The 20,166-nt window shown below is 37.8% G+C and overlaps 1 protein-coding gene across 1 annotated transcript in view; it reads right to left on the bottom strand.

The window, feature by feature from the left end:
• Positions 1-135: 135 nt before the first annotated feature.
• The window catches only part of TACR3 (tachykinin receptor 3), a 121,928-nt gene continuing 101,897 nt past the window's right edge, over positions 136-20,166 (bottom strand). The window contains exons 4-5 of the mRNA XM_043969723.1: positions 14,709-14,905; positions 136-5,282 (exon numbers count right to left, since the gene is read on the bottom strand). Of these exons, the coding sequence (XP_043825658.1) occupies positions 4,970-5,282; positions 14,709-14,905 (510 nt within the window). The 3' untranslated portion in view covers positions 136-4,969. The remainder of the gene's footprint in view (positions 5,283-14,708; positions 14,906-20,166) is intronic.

Here is a 20,166-nt window from a genome sequence, read left to right as displayed (position 1 = left end):
CAAGAAAACCCCAGATGGAATCACAAAGAGCCAGACATGATTGAACAACAATTATTTTATTACTAATTTTAATCAGTAACTAATCATTACTCTAAAATAGTATATAGCATGAGGACTCCATGATTTGCTCTTGTCTCAGCCGATAATAAGTCATTAGTAATTTTTTAGTCTCTCTCTCTCCTTTCCCATCTTTTTCTTTCTCCCTTCCTTTCTCTCCCTTTCCTTTCCCTTTCCCTCATTTCCCCCTTTTTTTTTCTTAGAAAAAAGAAGAAACTAAATTCACTGCAAATATCTTGTGACATATGCCAATTCATGACACAATTCTTTTTTTATGGTTATCACAATTAAAAAGACTTTATTAACCAACTATAAACCTTATGCACATTAATTTCTTATGCTCACAAATTATTCACCAAAACATTATAACACTTGACAAGTAATCCAATATAACAATTAGGCTTGGTCCTTATTCAGAAAAAATTTCTAATATCTTATTATTCTAGTATCTGATTCTCTGCTTCATTTTATTCAATTGTGGCAAATTGCTAGGTTTGAATTAGAATTGTTGCTGTTAACTATATAAGAAGTTAATCTGATTCCTTTGCCTTAAAAATGGGGTGTTGCAGTTGGAGGAAAAGCCCAAGTCTTTCCAACGTGGCTACTGGAATTTAGAGTGAATAAAAGTAAAGTCAACACATCCCAGAGCTGACCAGCATTCATTTTTAACCTTCAATTTATTTTTGTAGTTCTTAGTACTAAGCTTCCCCTTGGCAATTTCATGTGTGACTTCTGAGTATGGAGGTCCCTTTGAACCTGCTCAGAGCTTTGTGTATGAAAGTAGCATCCATGGGAAGCTAAAGTGTTGGAGGATGAGAACCAAGCTACTCTATCAAGAATGTCACAGTTGTGGATTTGGAAGCTGGAATTAAAAACCTGCACTTTAGATTTGTTAAAGACCAGAGGTACTGTTTGGGGTTCCACAGCATTGATGGCTCTTAAAAATATCAGTTTTCTTCTACAGCCATTGTCAGATACTTAACACTTATTCAGAATAATAGGAATAACAATTAACTCTTTACATTAATTTACGGCAGAATACAAGTTATGAAATTACCTATGACCCTTTCAGAAATGTTGGAATATTTTTGTATTCCTGTGCTTGTTCAAGTCTAGTAAACTCAGGATCCTTTTTTGATTTATTCATAAAACGCATAAAAATGTGCTTTGGGAGAATGCCTGAAACCAACATAGAAAGGTTTCTATTGAGTTTTAAAATTTAAATGAGTATAGTGATTTTTAGATACAGATTCTTCTACTGTCTTTCAAATATTTGAATTTTGGAATTCTTTTTTTTTAAAGTGATTTTTTTCTTAGACCTGGGGTTTATTTTCATATGTGATAATGAGAATGAGTTCTGATGTACCTGTTTGGCCCTATTGGCAAAACTGGGGGTGGAGGGAAAGAAAAGCCTGAACTTTCATTTTTTTTTTAATAAATGCATAGATTCTGTGAAGTACATTTCACACGTGAGTCTTTTTGTCCTCTCTCTTTTCTCCTTTGTGAATCTTGTTGAAAACCTTCAGCATTGGATTTGAACTTTGATGTCCCCTATAGCCAAAGGTAAAAAAAAGTATGACATATCTTTCTGGGTTTTGTGACAGCCAAGGTTAATGGTCTTGGGTGACGATAGGGATTTACATTTCTACTTTGAAATAAAGAGGACTTTTTTTTTTTAACCTTAGCTCTTCCTGATAATTTCCAATGAGCCTCTTTAGCTTAAGTGAAGGTTGAGTTATACCTTGCAAATGTATAGATGTGAAGCATGGACATTTTAGGACTTTTACTCCCCAGCGTTAGTATTTTGCTTGGTGGTGTTTTGGCCATGTGTCCATAGTATTAAGAAGGTAATAATGCCTTCTTAGTTTAGACTTTAAAGAGCAGAGGAACCCTCAAACTATTCAATATTAGACATTTTACCCTAGATATTACATTGCATGTCATATATTACCACATTTATAAAACCAACAATATTTCAAAAAGTTACACTAATCAAACAATTAAAATACTTAAGAATAATAAACTTGCTTATGAAACATGCACATGAGGACAGACTTCCTGTCTCCTGGGACCTGTGAGCAACAGTTCTGATATAACTACAGTCTATCTACTCCATCAAAAAATGCATTGAAACCCATTCTAGAGCAATTATATGACTATTTAAACCTCTTAATACTTAACAATTCACTTATAGATTCAGCTCATATTGCTCCAAAATGAGAAGTGAAATTTTGAAAGTAGTCAAATGGTCTTAGAGAAATAGGCCATGGATTGTCATGGAAAACTTGCTCTCACTTAATTTCTTTTGGGTCAAGGAGAAGAAAGGGAAAGACTGGACATTGTTGACATGCTAGAGATCATTATTTTATAAGTACTTCTTCAAAAATCTAATTCAAGGTTTCTTAATCTCGTATCTGTGAACTTAAAAATTTTTTTTGATAACTTTTAATATAATTGGTTTCCTTTCTTCCTTATTAAGTATTTTATTTTATGCATTTAAAACCATTATTCTGAGAAGGGGGTGGGTCCTAGGCATCACCAGATTGCCTAAGGGGTCCAGGACACAAAAGAGGTTAAGAACCCTTGAGCTAATTGGATTGTGGAGGACCTTTGCTTTCCAGCACTCTCCTTCACCTTGCATCTATTTTGCATATGCCTGTATATGTACAAATGATCTACATGGATAGAATGTAAACCCCCTGAGGGCAGGGATTGTTTCACTTTGACTTTGTATCCCTAGTTTCTAGCTAAGTGTCTGTCACACAGTAGGGGCCTAATAAATGCTCATTGATTGATTAAATCATTGTAAACTTTATTTGGTTCAAGTACATTGCTTTCTTGACAGGAGAGTAATAAGTAGAGGAGGATATCAGAATGAATTCCATGGATAAATTGTGCTCTTCAAGATTTATATTGAAAATTTGTCATTTTTTCTGTGATGGTTTTCAGGAAAAAAAAGTCTTATCTAGGAAAATATGTGCTTCTCAAGAAGGAAATCTCATCTCTCTGTCTATGGGAATCAGATTGTGTACCAAGTCAACCACCTAGTAGAGGAAATTCTTCTCTGCATGGGAGACAAGTTGTTTTCTTTCCTTTTCTCAGTCCTTATTTGCATGCATTTAAGTGGTTAACAAATATGATCACACTGTGGAAACTGCATTCATTTTTACTTGGCTGAGTTCTCTGCTTCTTTATTAATATCAACTCTAATATTTTGCGGCCTGACTTTATAATCATTCTTCCTTTCAGCTCAAATAGCATTTGTCTTTGCCAACAGGTTGCATATGTGCGCACTTTTCATCTGTGTATTATGCCTTCGCTTGTACTCAGTCAGTAAACAGAATCTGTTTTTAAACCCTTAAGATAGTATAGCCATAATTTCTCCCATAAAAGTCCTTCCTTATTTTGAGGGTCAAGAAAGCGTTTGCCTTTAACGATGATATGTTATTTTTATGCCCACAGATTATGAAAGAGATCTCTATGGTCCTATCTCCTTGCCTATCCAACCAGTACTTGTTCTCAGTGGTTGGATACACTTTTGATTTAGTCTGACACACATTGTGTGTTCTATAATCCATTCTGATTTTCTGATTAATGGGAAAGAGAAAGGAAAGTGATAGGATCACTTTTTTCAATTTCTATCTTAAGTTTCAAGTTCCCAATTTTTCATTTTGAGATAAAGAATGAATAAAAAAATGCATTTTTCTTCCAGTATTCATTTTCTTAGAGATAATAGGAAACAAAGATATGTAAATTAGACCATGTGACAAAATAATGGGACCATTTTTTTCCTTTCATTTAAAGGTAACTTTGAATTTTTAAAAATAACTATTTCCAATTATATTATCTAGTTACTATTAGGTAATACTTGGATAATATGCAGATAATATGTGGTTTAGTAGAAAGAATATTAATCTAGGACAGAGGTGTCAAACATATGACCCACCCAAACCAGATTTAAATATAATTAAGAGATATTTAACAAAAATAAATACAAATACAACAAAACATAGGCAATACTGATATGAGGTTTTCTAGGCCAATATGCACCAACAGGGATCCTTATGTATGCCTTAATGGCCCCTTATTCTTATTGGAGCTTGACATCACTAGTCTAGGATAAAGGAGACTGGATTTGGATCATGGTTCAAACACTTAGTAGCTATGTGACCAATGGTAATTATTTAACCACTATGAGCAACAGATTCCTCATTTAGAAGAAAAGAGATGATCATTTTTGTGCTGTCCACTTCAGAATTGTTGGAGAGGCTTTGGAAATTTTAAAGATGAGTTGTAAAAAAGCCAGTTTACAGAGAAGCCATGTAGTACACACAAAAAAGAACTCTGGAGTTATAAGGCCTGGGTTTGCATTCTGCCTCTGATGACTGCTATCTGTGTGAACTTGGCAAGTCATTTAATCCCCCTGGGTCTTTGATTCCTCCTCTGTGCAATGACTAGACAGCTTCTGAAGACTTTCTAGCTCTGATCTGTATCATCCATTTAACTTCTCTTCAAAGCTGAATCTGAACAAATTTTATTCCTGTTATAATAATTTTAAAATCTGTTCACTTGAAACTTCAGAAGACTCAAATAACCAACAGAATCATGTCAAGTTAGTGGCATGTAGCAAAAAGCCATAGTGTTCTAAGTGGATTAAGGGATATTCCTGCGTATGAGATGCAGATTGCTGTCCTAAAACATGTCATATGTACAAAAAAAAAAGCTTCGACCTTTTCCTCACAGCAAATACTGATATGTAATCATTGTAGCCTTTATGGCCAATACACACACTGAAGTATGATTGCCTATAGACACTTTTTTGTTGTTGGGATGTAAGAAACACATGGGTCTAAGATGGCCTCTTTTTGCGATAATTCTACCTTTATGGAACCTTTGCTAACAGCTATGGATTTTAGGAATATTCATCTGCAGACACATATGGGGAAGTGATGAAGCTAGAGGTGGTAGAAGCTGACTTGGAATTCCTGCTTGAACACCCATTGAAGCTGGTGTCTCTTGAAGCAGCCTTCTTCTTTCGTGAGGATTTAGAGTTCGGGTCATCGTTGGGCTCAAACACCACGGTCATGGACTCCATCCTGGACACAGTGTACAAGCTACTCTGTCGGGTGGGGTGAAATCTGGTAACCTTGAGCTCTAATTCATCGTAAGTGGATACTTCAATGAAGGGACACCAGCGGAAGGCCCTCTTGAAACCAGCTCGGAATCTGAAAAGAAGAAAACCAAGAGGGTGAGAGACTTGTTTGTACCCTATAATTCCATAAAACTCTGATTTAAAAAAAAAATTCCTGCTTGTGACATTCAAAGGTTTTAGAAAGTCTGTTGAGGTCTATGTAGGTATCAGCCAATGAGAATCCTGTAATTTATGACAAAGCAATGATTTGATATTCCTTTCTTATTTTTAATTTACTTTTTTAAAGCATCAGAAACAAATACAGATTCATCTAAGAAAGAAGTTGTTTTTTTGCAGGGCAATGAGGGTTAAGTGACTTGCCCAGGGTCACACAGCTAGTAAGTGTCAAGTGTCTGAGGCTGGATTTGAACTCAGGTCCTCCTGAATCGAAGGCCAGTGCTTTATCCACCGTACCACCTATCTGCCCTCAGAAGATATTTTAAAAGAATTCTAACAATGATTCATGAAATTTCAGTATTGTGAAAAATCCAAGTTTTAGTGAACCCCTGTTGAACATGTATAGGAATAAAATGAGCTGGAGAAAGAAATGACAAACCACTCCGGTATCTTTGCCAAGAAAATCCCAAATAGGATCACAAAGAATTGGATGTGACTGAAACAAGTAAACAACAAAAATTAATTAAAAGCAAATTTCTTTCTCAAAATCTTATAATGATTCTCTATTACCTAATGGATTCTTTAAAAAAAATTTTTTTTAACTAAAAAAATTATTTATTTTTCCTTTTGTGGGGCAATGAGGGTTAAGTGTCTTGCCCAGGGTCACACAGCTAGTAAGTGTCAAGTGTTAAGTGAGGTCAGATTTGAACTCAGGTCCTCCTGAATCCAGGGCCAGTGCTTTATCCACTATGCCACCTAACTGCCCCTACCTAATGGATTCTTTTATGTATTGTTTTTTTCTTTTTTTAAGTGAGGCAATTGGGGTTAAGTGACTTGCCCAGGGTCACACAGCTAGTAAGTGTCAAGTGTCAAGTGAGGTCAGATTTGAACTCAGGTACTCCTGACTCTAGGGCCGGTGCTCTATCCACTGCGCCACCTAGCTGCCCCCTACCTAATGGATTCTTAATCTAGGGTCCATGAGCTTGAATATTTTCATAATGATTTTTAATATAATTGATTTGCTTTGTATAATTATAATCTTTATGGAATTAAAAACAGTATTCTGTGAAGGGATATAAGGCTCCACTAGCCTTTCAAAGGGGATCATGATATAACATGACATTAAAAAAAATGTTAACCCCTGGACTTAAGGATAAAATAATAATTGCTAGTATTTATGTAGTATTTTAGAGTTTTCAAAGTGCTTTAGAAATTTAACTCATTTGATCCCCACAACCACCCTGAGAGTTAGATGCTATCATTATCCTCATTTAGCAAATGAGGAAACTTACTTTGAAGGAAGTTTAAATGGTTTGTCATACCTAGTAAGTACACATACCTAGTAAGTGTTTTAGACTGGCTTTGAATTCATGTCTTCCTTACGTCAAGCCCAGTATAGTATGAAACAACTTATGGCACAGTGGGTAAAGCATTAGGTCTGAAGTCAGGAAGATCCAATTTAAAATTCAGCCTTGAACATGTGGCCTTCAGCATTTCACTTAACTTCTGTTTACCTCAGTTTCCTCAACTGTTTAATGGGGTTGATAATAGCACCTACCTCCTGAAGTTGCTATAAGGATCAATTTAGATAGAAAATGTGAACCGCTTTGAAAACTTTAAAACACGATGTAAATGCTTACTACTACGCTATTATCATTGTTATTATTATTATTCCTTTCCTATGTATTCTGTAATGATTCCTTAAATAATAAATTCTAGAATAGATGTCAAGCTCATTGGCCTATAGTTTTACAGAATCTGTTCTTTTTCCATTAAAAAACCCAAAACAAAACCAAAAACATGACATTTTCTCTTCTCCAATCCTGAGGTACATTTCTTGTTCACCACTATTTTTTAATAATCACTGGGTCTGGGGGGCAGCTAGGTGGTGCAGTGGATAAGGCACCGGCCCTGGATTCAGGAGGACCTGAGTTCAAATCTGGCCTCAGACACTTGACACTGGGCAAGTCACTTAACATTCATTGTTCTGCCAGAAAAAAAAAAAAATCACTGGGGCTGGATCATTGGCTTAGCACTTACTAATTTTTGCTGTATCTGGTCTTGGTGACTTGGCTTTATCTAGCTCCCTCTCTTATTATCTTGTAATAGCTACTAAACTTCCTATCAAGCTGTTTTTGTTGTGTCCTTTCCAGTCCAACTATTTTCCTTGGCAGGGAAAATAACCACAATAACAACTGAGCAGCTCTGCCTTCCTTCTGTCATGAGTGATCATCACTGCACCCACTATAACTGTAGCCCTTTCTCTTCTTTCCTCCCACTCTTCCCCCCTCTTTTTTAGTTATCCTTTCACTGTCCTTGCCAGCCTTGGTTCATTCTGAGCTTTATCACTCCTGACACCATTCTTACTGGGTCATGTCAAGTTTTTGTACTCATCTTCTTTTACCCTTCCCTGCTTTCATCTCCCATATAGTTCAAACAAATTTCCTAATTTAGTTTGTGATTTCCATGTGCATTCATTAGATCTTTAGAATAGAATGTATACTCCTTGAAGGCAGGGATGGTCTTGTTTTTTTGTTTTTTTATGTCTCCAGTCCATGGCAGAGTAGCTGGTATAGTAAGCATTTAAAAACGCTTATTGATTGATTCAGAATTTCATCCTTGAGATTTTTCTTGACTGAGTTTGCCTAGAGAATTTTAGTCTATGAGATCCTACCTATCTTTTCTCTGAAGCATTTGAAATGTTTTCCAAAATTCTGCACATCTGATTATTCTAGGTTTTCTCTTTGTGTGTGACAGATTTCAAAATGGAATGGTTGATTTTCCCCAAGGTTACTATTCTAAACTAGAAATTATTTCCCCTTTTTCAGTGGGAACCAGATCTTGAAAAAGACTCCCCTTATTGATTCCTCCACCTTTTGAAAAAATGGAACCACCATTAAGACAAAACAAGAAATTAGCAACCTTGCTTTTGGCAGAGTGTAAGGGCCAGCAGATGTAGTAGGATAATTGAAGTTTTCCATCATTACTCCCTGGTCTCCACACCAGGCTTGTGATCTCTTCACTAAGGCCTTCACCTAATTTTCCTTTTGTTATTGTTCTGGTTGTCAGTAAATTACTCCAGTGATAATTTCCATCTTGTTTCACCTCTGAATGCTCTCTGTACTCAGTAAATTCTAACTAATTTGCATGCCAAAAAAGAAAAATCAGTCCTTTCACTGAATTTCACTTAGTTTTGGTTCCTGGATTTCATTACATAAATATATTTTCTTAATATATAATATTACTCTGTTTATCTGTCCTGGGTCTTTTGAATAGGATACTAGATATGTATTCAAGACACAGACCTCATCTAACTAAATTTCAGTAATACTCATGAGGTTGTATTTGACTTTTTGCTTAAGGATCATTAATTCAGCTTTTTGTTTTCTTTTTTAAACCATACTTTGGGCAGACTTACATTCACCTGAGGCTGTGGACTTTACTACTGGCTCTTTTCTTTGATGTTGTCTCCTGTGAACATTTGGCTGTTGATTTTAATTCCTACATCATAGCTGCTCTCAATGGTGTCTAGTTTGGTGGATATGCGTAGGCAATTTTCTGTCCTCAATTCTTTTCCAGGTTATAGCCCTTTTGATTAGATTTGCAAGACTCCAGGCAAATATAAAAAGAGTGGTTTATAGAATTACATACTTAAAATCCCATAACCTCTAGAGTGTATAAGGCTATAATTCTACTAAGGGAATCAACCAATCCTAGAATACTTTCTATAAGTGTGGAAGGTGGATGAAATAAACCAATATTGGGATAAATGTGTGCTGCTTTCGCTGGAGTAACTATTACCATTTTATTGTAAATTTCTTTGCATTTTATTCATTGGGTCAACAGTCCAGGGTGACCAGTTAGTTGGGTTAAAGAAGGAAGGAAATAGCATTTTCTGTGCATCAGGCACTGGGTTTTGCGTTTTATAAACATTCTCATTTGATCCTTACAACAACTGTATTGGGTAGGTGCTATTATTGTCCTCATTTTGTCATTTGAGGAAACTGAGGCAAACAGAGTTTAAGTCATCTTCCTGACTCCAGGTCTAGCATTTACTGCACCACCTAGGTGCCTAGCTGAAAGGGGGAAGAATATGTCCTACTTAATACTTGTCTTTCCAATGCCTAGCACAGTGCACTCCTGGCAAATGGTGGCACACAATAAATATTTGTTAAGGAATACATTCAAAATCCAAACTGAGTGACAAAAAGACATTTGGTTCTTGAGATGAATTTCTCCAAATGATTGGCCCTGACCTTGCTGTTCCCTCCTATCTATTTATCTGTGATGAGTACTTCAAACCCCTTCTGCTTTACTGGATCATGGAAGGTAAATAGCGATCAGCTGCAAACACATTTGTATTTTCCTCACAATCAGATTCCTAAGAAAATTAATAAAAGCTATTTTTGAGTAGCTAGGGTCTAATCTATACCTTAGCAAAGTACAAATGCAGTTCTTTCCCTTGAAAAAGCTTATAAAAGAAAGGAGTGGTAAAATTAATTGCTTTAAGATCTTTTTTTAAATAAACTTCAATATCTGGATTAGATTCAATTTTGTCACCTTCCAGAAACAAGAGATAGAATATATACAAAAGGATATAACAACAATGAACATTTCTATAGTGCTTTTAAAATGACAAAGTGCTTTGCATTCATCATCTCATTTGATTCTCACAATTATTCAATGAGGTAGGTACGATTAGGATCACAGGTAAGGAAACTGAGTGTAAGAAATTCCTGAAGGCCATAAAAGTTAAGGCTTGTGTGCTCTCATTTGAGAAAGTGCTTTGTTCTATGAGCAAAGTAGAATTGAAGTAGCTCAAAGGAAACATGAGGTGCACACATTTAGAGAATCCAAGCTAAATGGACTAGTTGTGTCCAACTTGTGGTAGAGCATTCTGAGCTCATATTGGTCTGATCAGCCACAGTCAGACACACTGTAATTTGACTCTAACATTGTGATGTCATTTTGGTCCTCTTTGAGAATGAAGGACCAACCAACCAATTGGATTGTTGTTGTTTAGCAGCTTCATGACCCAATTTGGGTTTCTTTTTGCAGAGATTCTAGTGGTTTGCCATTTCCTTCTCCAGCTCATCTTACAGAAGAGGCAAACGGAGTTAAATGACTTGCCCAGGGTCACACAGGTAGTAAATGTCTGAGGCTGGATGTAGACTCAGGTCTTTTTGACTCCAGGCTTGGTGCTTGTAAGGGCCAAATTTAATATGGGGAGTGTTAATTGGGTGGCTTACTGTAATATTGGGGTAAGAAAGGAGATTAACAGCCTCTTTAAAAAACAAAACAGAGTTTATTAATGGGAACAAATTTAAAACACAAATAAGGTTACTAGAACTAGGGACAAAGAAAAAAAGGAATAAGGAAGGAAAAAATGCAATCCACAACTCACCAATACCCAGAAATAGCAGTTTCAAAGAGAACCCGCTGCACAGCGTTCCAATGTCTTGCTCCCTCCCTCACGCCTCCAGAAGTGAAACCTTTCCTCCCTTCTTTCTCCCAGAAGCCCCCACTCCCACAGGAAACGGGGCCGATCACACACACAGCCCCAAGCTAATTGGCTGGCAGCCCTGATTGATGGAACTAACAAGCGAATCTACAAATGCTAGCCCCCCAGCTTCCGGATGCTGAAGATCACCTGACCTCTCCACACAAAGCTTCTAGTCATTATAATTTGGCCAGGCCCATGTAGGCATGGGGGTGTCCAGTGTGAGGCCAGTGCTCACAGGCACACGCCAGGGCCTCCAATCCCAGCCAAAGATGGGGTCACAGAAACCCCAAATCACAACCAATTCCTTACATGCTCTATTTACTGTGCCATCTAACTTCCCCCCAATTAGATTATAAGCTCCTGAAGGAAAGCCATCGTGTAGTTTTTCATCTTCGAATTCCTTGTGCTTTCCTCTTTCCTTCAAACAATAGGCACATATTAAATGTGAATTTGAAGATGTATTGTCTATTGTATACTAAATTGTATATTCAAGTGAGAATACAGGATACAGGGATTGAATGAATATTGCAGAGAGGTTAACATATTTAAGGGTCATAGTAGATGGTAGGCTGAAAAAACAGCAATGTGGTGTTTATAAAATCAGTATTGGGATGTAGGAATTACAAGGTAAAATGTTCCCTATATGCAGAATCAGCAAGGTCTATATTAGCATATTATTTCTAAAGTTAGGCTCCCACAATTTTGAGAGGGTTTGGAGAAAAGTGGCGAGAATAATTAACAAGATGAAATGAAAAACTGAATTTTTTTAACCTTGGAAATATGCTTAAATGGGATTGGAAACTAGGATGTGTTAAGGGCTAAAATTCTAGCTAAACTGTCTAAAATATCTAATGAGTGGTCGCCAATCAATTACAAGCTTTAGCAAGAGTTAGACTTTTAAGCATTTATTAAGGAGAATAAGAATTTGGTAAAGAGAGAGAGAAAGGCCTAGATTTCTATCTATTAAAGGGAGAGCACATTTTTAGCTCCCTTCTCCGCCAGCGTCCTCAGGAAAGAGAGAGAGACCGAGCGCCAGTCTCTTCCTTCCTCCTCCCACTAGCCCGAGTCCCTTCCTGACTCCTGGTCTTGCCCTCAAAGACCTTCGCTTCATGGGCAGAACTCTTCTACAGTAAGTCTCCAGCAGGTGGCGTCATTCCAATCGTTACAGTGGAACAGATGGGAGGGAAAATACATTTAAATTTATAGAAAACAGCAAGTATTTATGCTGGGATACCAAAAGGAGGAAGCAAGTTTAAATTGAATCATAAAGGGGAAGGCACTTATAAAGTACCTACTATGTGCCAGGCAGTGTGCTAAGTACTTTATATGTGATATCTCATTTGATCTTCAAAATAACCCATGGGGCAGCGAGGTGATGCAGAGCATTGGCCCTGGATTCAAGAGGACCCGAGTTCAAATCCAGAGTCAGACACTTGACACTTACTAGCTGTGTGACCCTGGGCAAGTCACTTAACCCTCATTGCCCTTCCCCCCCAATAGCTCTTCAAGGTAAGTAGTTATTTTACAGTTGAGGAAACTGAGCAAAACAGCAATTAAGTGAATTGCCCAGGCTCACAGCTCACTTCAGACCAAATAGCTACCTCAAGCACTGGAATGAATTGCCAAAAGAGATTTTCTTTTTTTGTAGAGCAATGGTCTTTGGGATGGTTTCCAAAGGGGCTATGGGTCATATCCCAAAAGGATCATCACAATGCTCCAATGGGGGTGGGGGTATGAATTCTATCTTCCCTTAATTACAAGGCTTGTATCTAACATAACCGTACTTAGCTTTCTTCCACAATTCTCCTTCACTTTTTCCTCCTATCTTTCTCCCTACTGCACCAGATGTTGGCACCTTAGGGAGATTTTACTTCTGACCTGGACGACCACAGCAACAGCTGTACAGGTACTACTAGGAAAATGGCCCTGTCCAAGCAACCTAACCCATTTCAGCCCCAAGAATCACCTCTTAGATGAGGCAGGGGTCCTTCTGAGGTCAATCTCTGAACTTTGGCAGGAGCTGGTATGTAAGAACTTTGCCTCTCACATCTTCATTTTGAGTGGTGCATAGTTTTACAGAATATATATATATATAAATTATATTTAAAAATTATATATATACACACATGTGTATGCACACATATAAACACATACTTACATATCTACACATATGCATGTACACGCGCACACACACACATATAATACATATATATATATATATATATATATATATATATATATATATATATATATATAAAATGATATGACTATTATAATGGCCTCCCACCTCTTTCCAACACAATCTATCCTCCACACAGCACCAAAGAGATTTTCCCAATGCACAGGACTGCCCATGTTCATCCCCTACTCAGCAAACTCCAAATAGCTTCCTATTGGATCTTATATAAAATATTATTTCTTCTTGAACTCATCCCTTTAAAATCTCTATTTTGTGCAAGTTTTATAAAGAGCATAATTATTACTACATTATATGTGTATAAAAATTATAAGCAAATTCAAGAATATTTGGGATACATACTCAATTTTTCCCCTAAAGGGGTATGATTAAAAAAGTTTGGACTCTGCTAGTCTAGAGATTCATCTGCAATGGCTTAGATGAAGGGGGATGACTTTAGTGAGGTCTTGCTTCAAAGGCTCAGATTCCAATGTTCAATAAGCAGGTCATGTTCAAAGCATGTTTTTTTCAAAAATAAAAGAAAAACATACTTTTTTCTTCTTTGAAGATGTCCTGCTTTTGAATTAGTGTTGGTTAGTTTCTGAGGATTTAAAATTTCATATGAAGTCATCCAACAGGCTTTAGTTTCTGTAAGGAAAAATCTTTTAAAAATAATTAAAATTTTTCTTCTCAGCTTATTTTAAAATATGCAAGCAGCTTATCATAAAGAACATGGCTTATTTGAATAGAAGAAAAGAAGAGATGCTAGAAGTGAGATTTGAAATGAACAACTTGGCATAAGTATATAAAGTAGGGGCCATTCTGTGAGTCAGGCTTGCCAAAGAAGAAAAAAACCTGTAGACAATGGTGCCAACAGAAACAACTTCTTTCTAATTTGTTTTGAGATGCATTCCAAATTTGACTGTGATTTCACTCTACCACTCTTAATTTAAACAAAAAAATATTTCCCAAATATAACTGGAGTTAAGAGGAGGGGGGAAAAGTAAGCAAAGCTAAAGAAAAAAGATAATCCAATATTACTCCTATAATAGCTAATGTACGTCATTTTGTGTTTAAAAGTGTTAATTCAGCTTTTAAAAATTGAATGCATAGTTCTTTGGCTGACAAAATTTCTACTGAAGACCAAATTATGGACTTCAGAAGGAATTTGCACTCTATGAAGACCTGGTTATGTATACCTATATGTACATGTTATCTCTTCCCCTTAAACTATAAACACCATGAAGGCAGGGGCTATTTTCATTTTTATCTTTGTATTACCAGTGACTAGCACAAAGTTGGTAGGTGCTTAATAAATGCTTGTTTGGCTGATTAAAATGGGATTCTTTTTTTTCAGGGCAGTGAGGGTTAAGTGACTTACCCAAGGTCACAGAGCTAGTAAGTGTCAGGGCAGGTGCTTTATCCACTGTGCCACCTAGCTGCCCCCTTAAAATGGGATTCTTAAAATGATATCTTTCCTCCTAATGCCAAAATTATAAGAAGTTTTTAAAAGTATCTATGTAAAAGCATCCCTGTTAAGTGTCCCTTTACTCCTCTTTTCCCTCCTATTGGAAATTTACACCACGATTGAAGATGACCTTAATGCATTTGCATAAAAATTGATAATGAAGTTATATTCATACATTTATTCATTTCATCCCTACCTCTTATTGAGACAGCAGTAGATAATCGGATTGTACATGGTGGAACTCATGGCCAGCCAAAAGCTAGCCAGGTAGATTTGCTGGATGTATTTCCATCGATTCAAGTGCTGGTATATTCCAGTAATGATGAAGTATATGTGATAGGGCAGCCAGCAGATAGCAAATGTCACCACAACAATAATCATCATTTTTACCACCTACAAAGGAGAGAGAAGTTTTTAAAAAAAATTAATAAAAATACCCTTATTAAGTCTACAACTCTCTATAAGGAAATTTGTAAGAAATTTTTATCAAAGTCATTAGAAAAATGTATATCATTTTCACAGATTTGCTTCTTTTAAGTTGTCATTGTACTCATACATAATATACATTCAGTAAAGAATTGTTCAATTGAAGTGGATTTAATAATAATAATGTGAATAAAATAAAATAAAGTGAATTTAATAAAATAATTATTTTAATAACTGACATCAGGCACATTAGTGACATGCAGAATATTTTTTCCTAAAAGTGTGCTGAAGCTTCTGTAGACTTCAACCCCATGCCTCAGATGCACCTAGATAATCCCTCTACCATGCTAGCTCCCATCTCTCATTGGTGAGTTCCATCCTAGGCCTCCATATTGGGGAAGGGCTCCAGGCTGGCCAACCTTCATTCCTATCCCAACTATACTTCTGATTTTCTGAACTCTCTCTTATTGTAGAGTTGGGAAAACTGAGGCCCAGGGAGATTAAACAATTTACACAAGGTCAAACGGGTAGTAACTGGCTTTGTGTATGGTAACAGAGAGGTGCCTTATCCAAGGTCACATAAATGGCAGGATTTGAACCCAGGTCATGTGACTCCAGAACCAATGTTCTTTCCATTGTGCCACCTTGATATCAGAGTTAACATACCTCTGCTTTACTAAATAAAAGGCAAAGGTTAACTTATTCTTTCTTTGAAAATCTGGAAATACTAGAATATTAGAGTATTTATTATATGCAGAGCAAAATGAATTAGAAAATTACTTGGAATCAGTCTAGAATCCAAGTCAATAGAGGTCTTAAAATATAAATGGTTTGAAGATGGGAGAGATTAGTGGTATGACTTGGAAATACACAAATAAATTATTCAAACAGGGAACTTGTCCCTTGATATTAAGGTAGAAATTCAGATGGAGGTTAGAGTCAAAGGAACTATGATTCTAGAGACAGACAACTAAGGCACTAAAGGAAATCAAGTTGAAGGCAGAGCATCCCTAAGGGTTTGATCTCTCTACTAAGCAGGTGACTAATGTTGAGCTGATGGACATTTGACCATCAGAGTTGAAAATTCAGGTCAATAGCATATGGAATGTCAACTTTAGCCATAAGGAGTAAGGGCCTGTGCTTTTGTATTTCACTGTAGGCCCTCTGTTTCCCCAGTGGGGAGGTTTCAGCTCTCAAAAGTTTGTACTCTATCTTTGTTATTTTACTAATAGCTAACATTTCTTTATGATTTCCATAGATGTGACATTTCCTATTCAGAACTGCTCTGGCTGATCTTTCAATTGAGTCAATCGATTGTGTAGGTGTTGTGTACTCTGTTTTCCAGGCAAAAGTTCTGTCTTGTTTATTTCCATAAGAAGGAGGAGGTAGGAGAGGCCTGGATGTCCAGTAAAATACAAATGCTTCTGTTTGCCATTTAAATCCTTTCACAGTCTTTCTTCCCAGGCTTACTACATGCTAATCTCCTACATACAATAGATATTCTATTCAAACTGCCCTAAACTCAGTTCCATTTCCCCTCTCCATGTCTTCGTACAAATTCTTCCAGGTGCCTACAATACATTCCTTCCTCACCATTATCTCCCAAGATAGACCCTGATCGCCCTAGTTACTAGTGCCCCCAAATAACTTTCTATTTACTTTTTACATATTTTTATTTGCTTATTTTTGTTCATTTCCCCTCTCTTCCTTATATCCCACCCCACAAAGGATAGGGACCATTTCATTTTAATATCTATATCCTCAGGACCAAGGGATAGTACATAGTAATTGCCCATTATTAAATGCTTGTTGAATGCTTAAAGAATATTGTTTCTACATCAGAAAATTGAGGCACATACCAAAATCACTGGAAAAAAAACAGGATTGGGATGAGGGGGTATGTAAATGAAAATTATACTAAAAGGCTATTGAATTCAGACTAAATGCAATGACCAATCCTGTCCATGTTATTCATCCCCCACCTTCCCCAATGGAATGCATCCATCTTGAGGGCAGGTCTGTTCCTGCACCTCAACTTCTTTATCCATAAATTGGGAAAACATTAGTGCTTCTTACCTCACAGTGTTATTATAAAGCTCACAAATGGGCACTGGGTAGACCATAAAGTACTAACAAATGGACACAGTTGTTTGATATTCAGCACGGATGTAATGTGCCTGAAACTCTATTATTTTAGCATTTTTTTTCTAGGCAAGTAACTGACAAAACTTAAGCTATCATCAAGTAGAGGAGATCAATTCTTCCCCAGGCATCTTCAATCCAGTACTATCCCAATGTCCCCTGTTCTCCCCTCCCTCCTGTTACAGATCAGCTTTCAAACAACACCCTTATAGTGATGGAGCAGAGTCTCCACAGCATTGCAGCTATAGCGGTCTCTGGAAGGTCTTTTCATCCCTCATTCCATCTTTACCAAAACACTGATCCTTTGTCATATACAGAGACAAAACCAAAAACGACCACAATACTCCAGACACCGCAGAGAACACTCAATTGCTATCAATTTGTATGGCAATAGTCTCTCATTTTGTTTTCTTTTCGATCTTGGGCACAGAGCTCATTCAGTGCTTTGGCAGTAAAGTGGGGGCTGCTGCAGAAGGGGGAGGGTCAGAAGAAATATCAGGTCTATAGAAAGGATGGGTCTATTTCAGAACTTTATAACACACACAAGCAGGAATCACTTACAGGTCATTTCCTGACTAGAATAAGCTGGAGGCACCTTTTGCTAGAGAAGTAGGAAAAACCTTTGACTTTGACCCCTAGACAGGTCAGGCTTGCATGCTCGCAGCTGTTCTCACCTATCACTTTGAATTAAGGTGGGTGAATGCTCAAAGTTTAGGTCAAATAAAATAGGACAGAGAGATTAAGGAAAATGCAATAGCTATATAAAAGAAGACAAGGGGTGCATACTTCCTTTAGAGATCCTAGACCTGCGATGAAATGACTCTTGGGAGTTATTTTCAGTTTTCTGATCACTGGGGTGGGGGCAGTTATCGGTTTCCAAATAGGAGTAAGGGGGGGGGTGGAGTTTGGTCCTGGTTGGAATTGAACTCCTGACTCCTTCTTCCCCATTAACAGCTAAGAGCCTATGGGAATAGTGCTGAGATCAATGTGACCTCCTATGAGCCTGATAATCATGAATCCTACTGCACCTCAGGCAACAACAGTCCGGTGCTGCAAAAATCTCCACAGACTTTGGAGCCAGAGTGGAGATCCTGGCTCTGCTGCTCATAACCTGGCAAGTTGTTCTCTGCGGGCCTCAATCGCTTCATCTGCACTAGGGTCCCTGAGGTTCTCTTCAGCTGCGGCCCTATGACTCTTTGACCTGTAGGGTCCTCCAGATATGTGGGTACATAAAATAGCCAAGACTTAGTCCATCCTTAAATGGCTCTGTAACAAGCATGATGCCTGAACTCGGGCCGTCCTTTTCATGCCCTTGCCTCAGGAACTCGGGTTCTTTGCTGAGCTTTGCCTTCTGTTTTTTGGCCAGGAGCCATACCTCTACAGCAGTTCCTGCAGCTTCCGCATCATGTTGCCACATGTGTACCATGCCTTTTACCTCTCCACTTTTTTTTGTTTGTTTTGTTTTGTTTTTTGGTGAGGCAATTGGGGTTAAGTGACTTGCCCAGGGTCACACAGCTAGTAAGTGTTATTAAGTGTCTGAGGCCGGATTTGAACTCAGGTCCTCCTGAATCCAGGGCTCGTGCTCTATCCAATGTGCCACCTAGATGCCCCTTACCTCCCCACTTTTTATGTTTTCTTCTCCCAGTAGAATATAAGCTCTTTGAGGGCAGGGGCTGTTTTGCTTTCTTTTATTTGCACCTCCAGCTCTCAGTACAGGACTTGGCACATGCTCAGTAGTTAATAATTGCTTCATTCATTCATTCATGACATATAATGTCTTTTGACCAGAGAGGGAAGGAATAGCCATAGATGTAGGAGGAGATTGAGAAAAGGACAGTATTATGGAAGCCCAGGAGAGTTTCAAAAAGGAGATGTTGGTACCTAATGCAGGTGAGGAATCTGGGAGGATGAAAATTGAAGAAAAAAAAACATTTTGGAAATCAGGAAGTTGACCCCTGAGAAAATAGTTCAGGTAGAGTGGTGAGGATAGAGGACAAATTTTAAGGAACTGAAGAATGACTGGTGACCATAGAAAGGAGAGAGAGAGAGAGAGAGAGAGAGAGAGAGAGAGAGAGAGAGAGAGAGAGAGAGAGAGAGAGAGAGAGAGGGAGAGAGAGAGAGAAAGAGAGGAAGAGAGAGAGAGAGGGAGAGAGAGAGAAAGAGAGGGAGAGAGAGAGAGGAGGGAGGGAGAGAGAGAGAGAGAGAGAGAGAGAGAGAGAGAGAGAGAGAGAGAGAGAGAGAGAGGGAGACAGAGGTACAGAGACAGAGACAGAAAGACAGAGACAGAGAGACAAAGAGGGACGGAGACAGAGACAGAGAGGGACAGAAGGAGACATGCAGATAGAGAGACAGGAGAGATGGAGAGAGAAAGGGAGAGAAACTTACAGAGAGACAGAGATATCAAGTGACAGAGAGGTAGAAAGAGAGAGGGGGCAATTGAAGGAACAAAATTTCAGCAAATGGCAAAGGCACAGCCATAGAGGGTTAACTTCATTTAAAATGAAAGACACCTCTTCTAGAAAAGGAGAGAGAGGGGGGAGGGGTAGGGGTAGGGGGAAGGGGAGAGGGAGCAAGAGAGGGAGAGGGAGAAGGGAAGGGGAGGGAGGTCTTGTCTGATGGGGGCTTGTACCTTTCCATGAAAAGCAGGAAAGTGAGTTATTTCCAAAGAGCAAGGTCTTTCCAGGGTAGGATTAAGACCTTGAAGAGACTAGAAAAGGTCTGAATTTTCCTGTATAGGGAAGGATTCTTAATACAAATATATATATATATATATATATATATATATATATATATATATATATATATATATATATATATTTCTCTTCTTTTCATCAGGACTCCTCTGACAGTTGCATGTATGGAAAATTTCACTTAAAACAGGGTTGACTGCCAGATTTTTATTTGATCTCCACTTTCTAAGCAGCGTCCCAAAGTATGCTGATACCACTTGAGGTTGGTGTTCTCAATGAGGAATGGGGAGCCCTGATGGGCACAAGCCTTGACTTATTCTTGGCCCTTGGGAATGATAAAATGTGTAGCTCAGCAGTGAGTTAGTGCACGCCTTTTTAGATCAGGGCTTCTTAACC

This window comes from Dromiciops gliroides, chromosome 6 (assembly GCF_019393635.1).
Source record: "Dromiciops gliroides isolate mDroGli1 chromosome 6, mDroGli1.pri, whole genome shotgun sequence".
NCBI classification, from domain to species: Eukaryota; Metazoa; Chordata; class Mammalia; order Microbiotheria; family Microbiotheriidae; genus Dromiciops; species Dromiciops gliroides.
The sequence above is the reverse complement of the archived record's forward strand: the minus strand, read 5'-3'. Positions and strand labels throughout refer to the sequence as shown.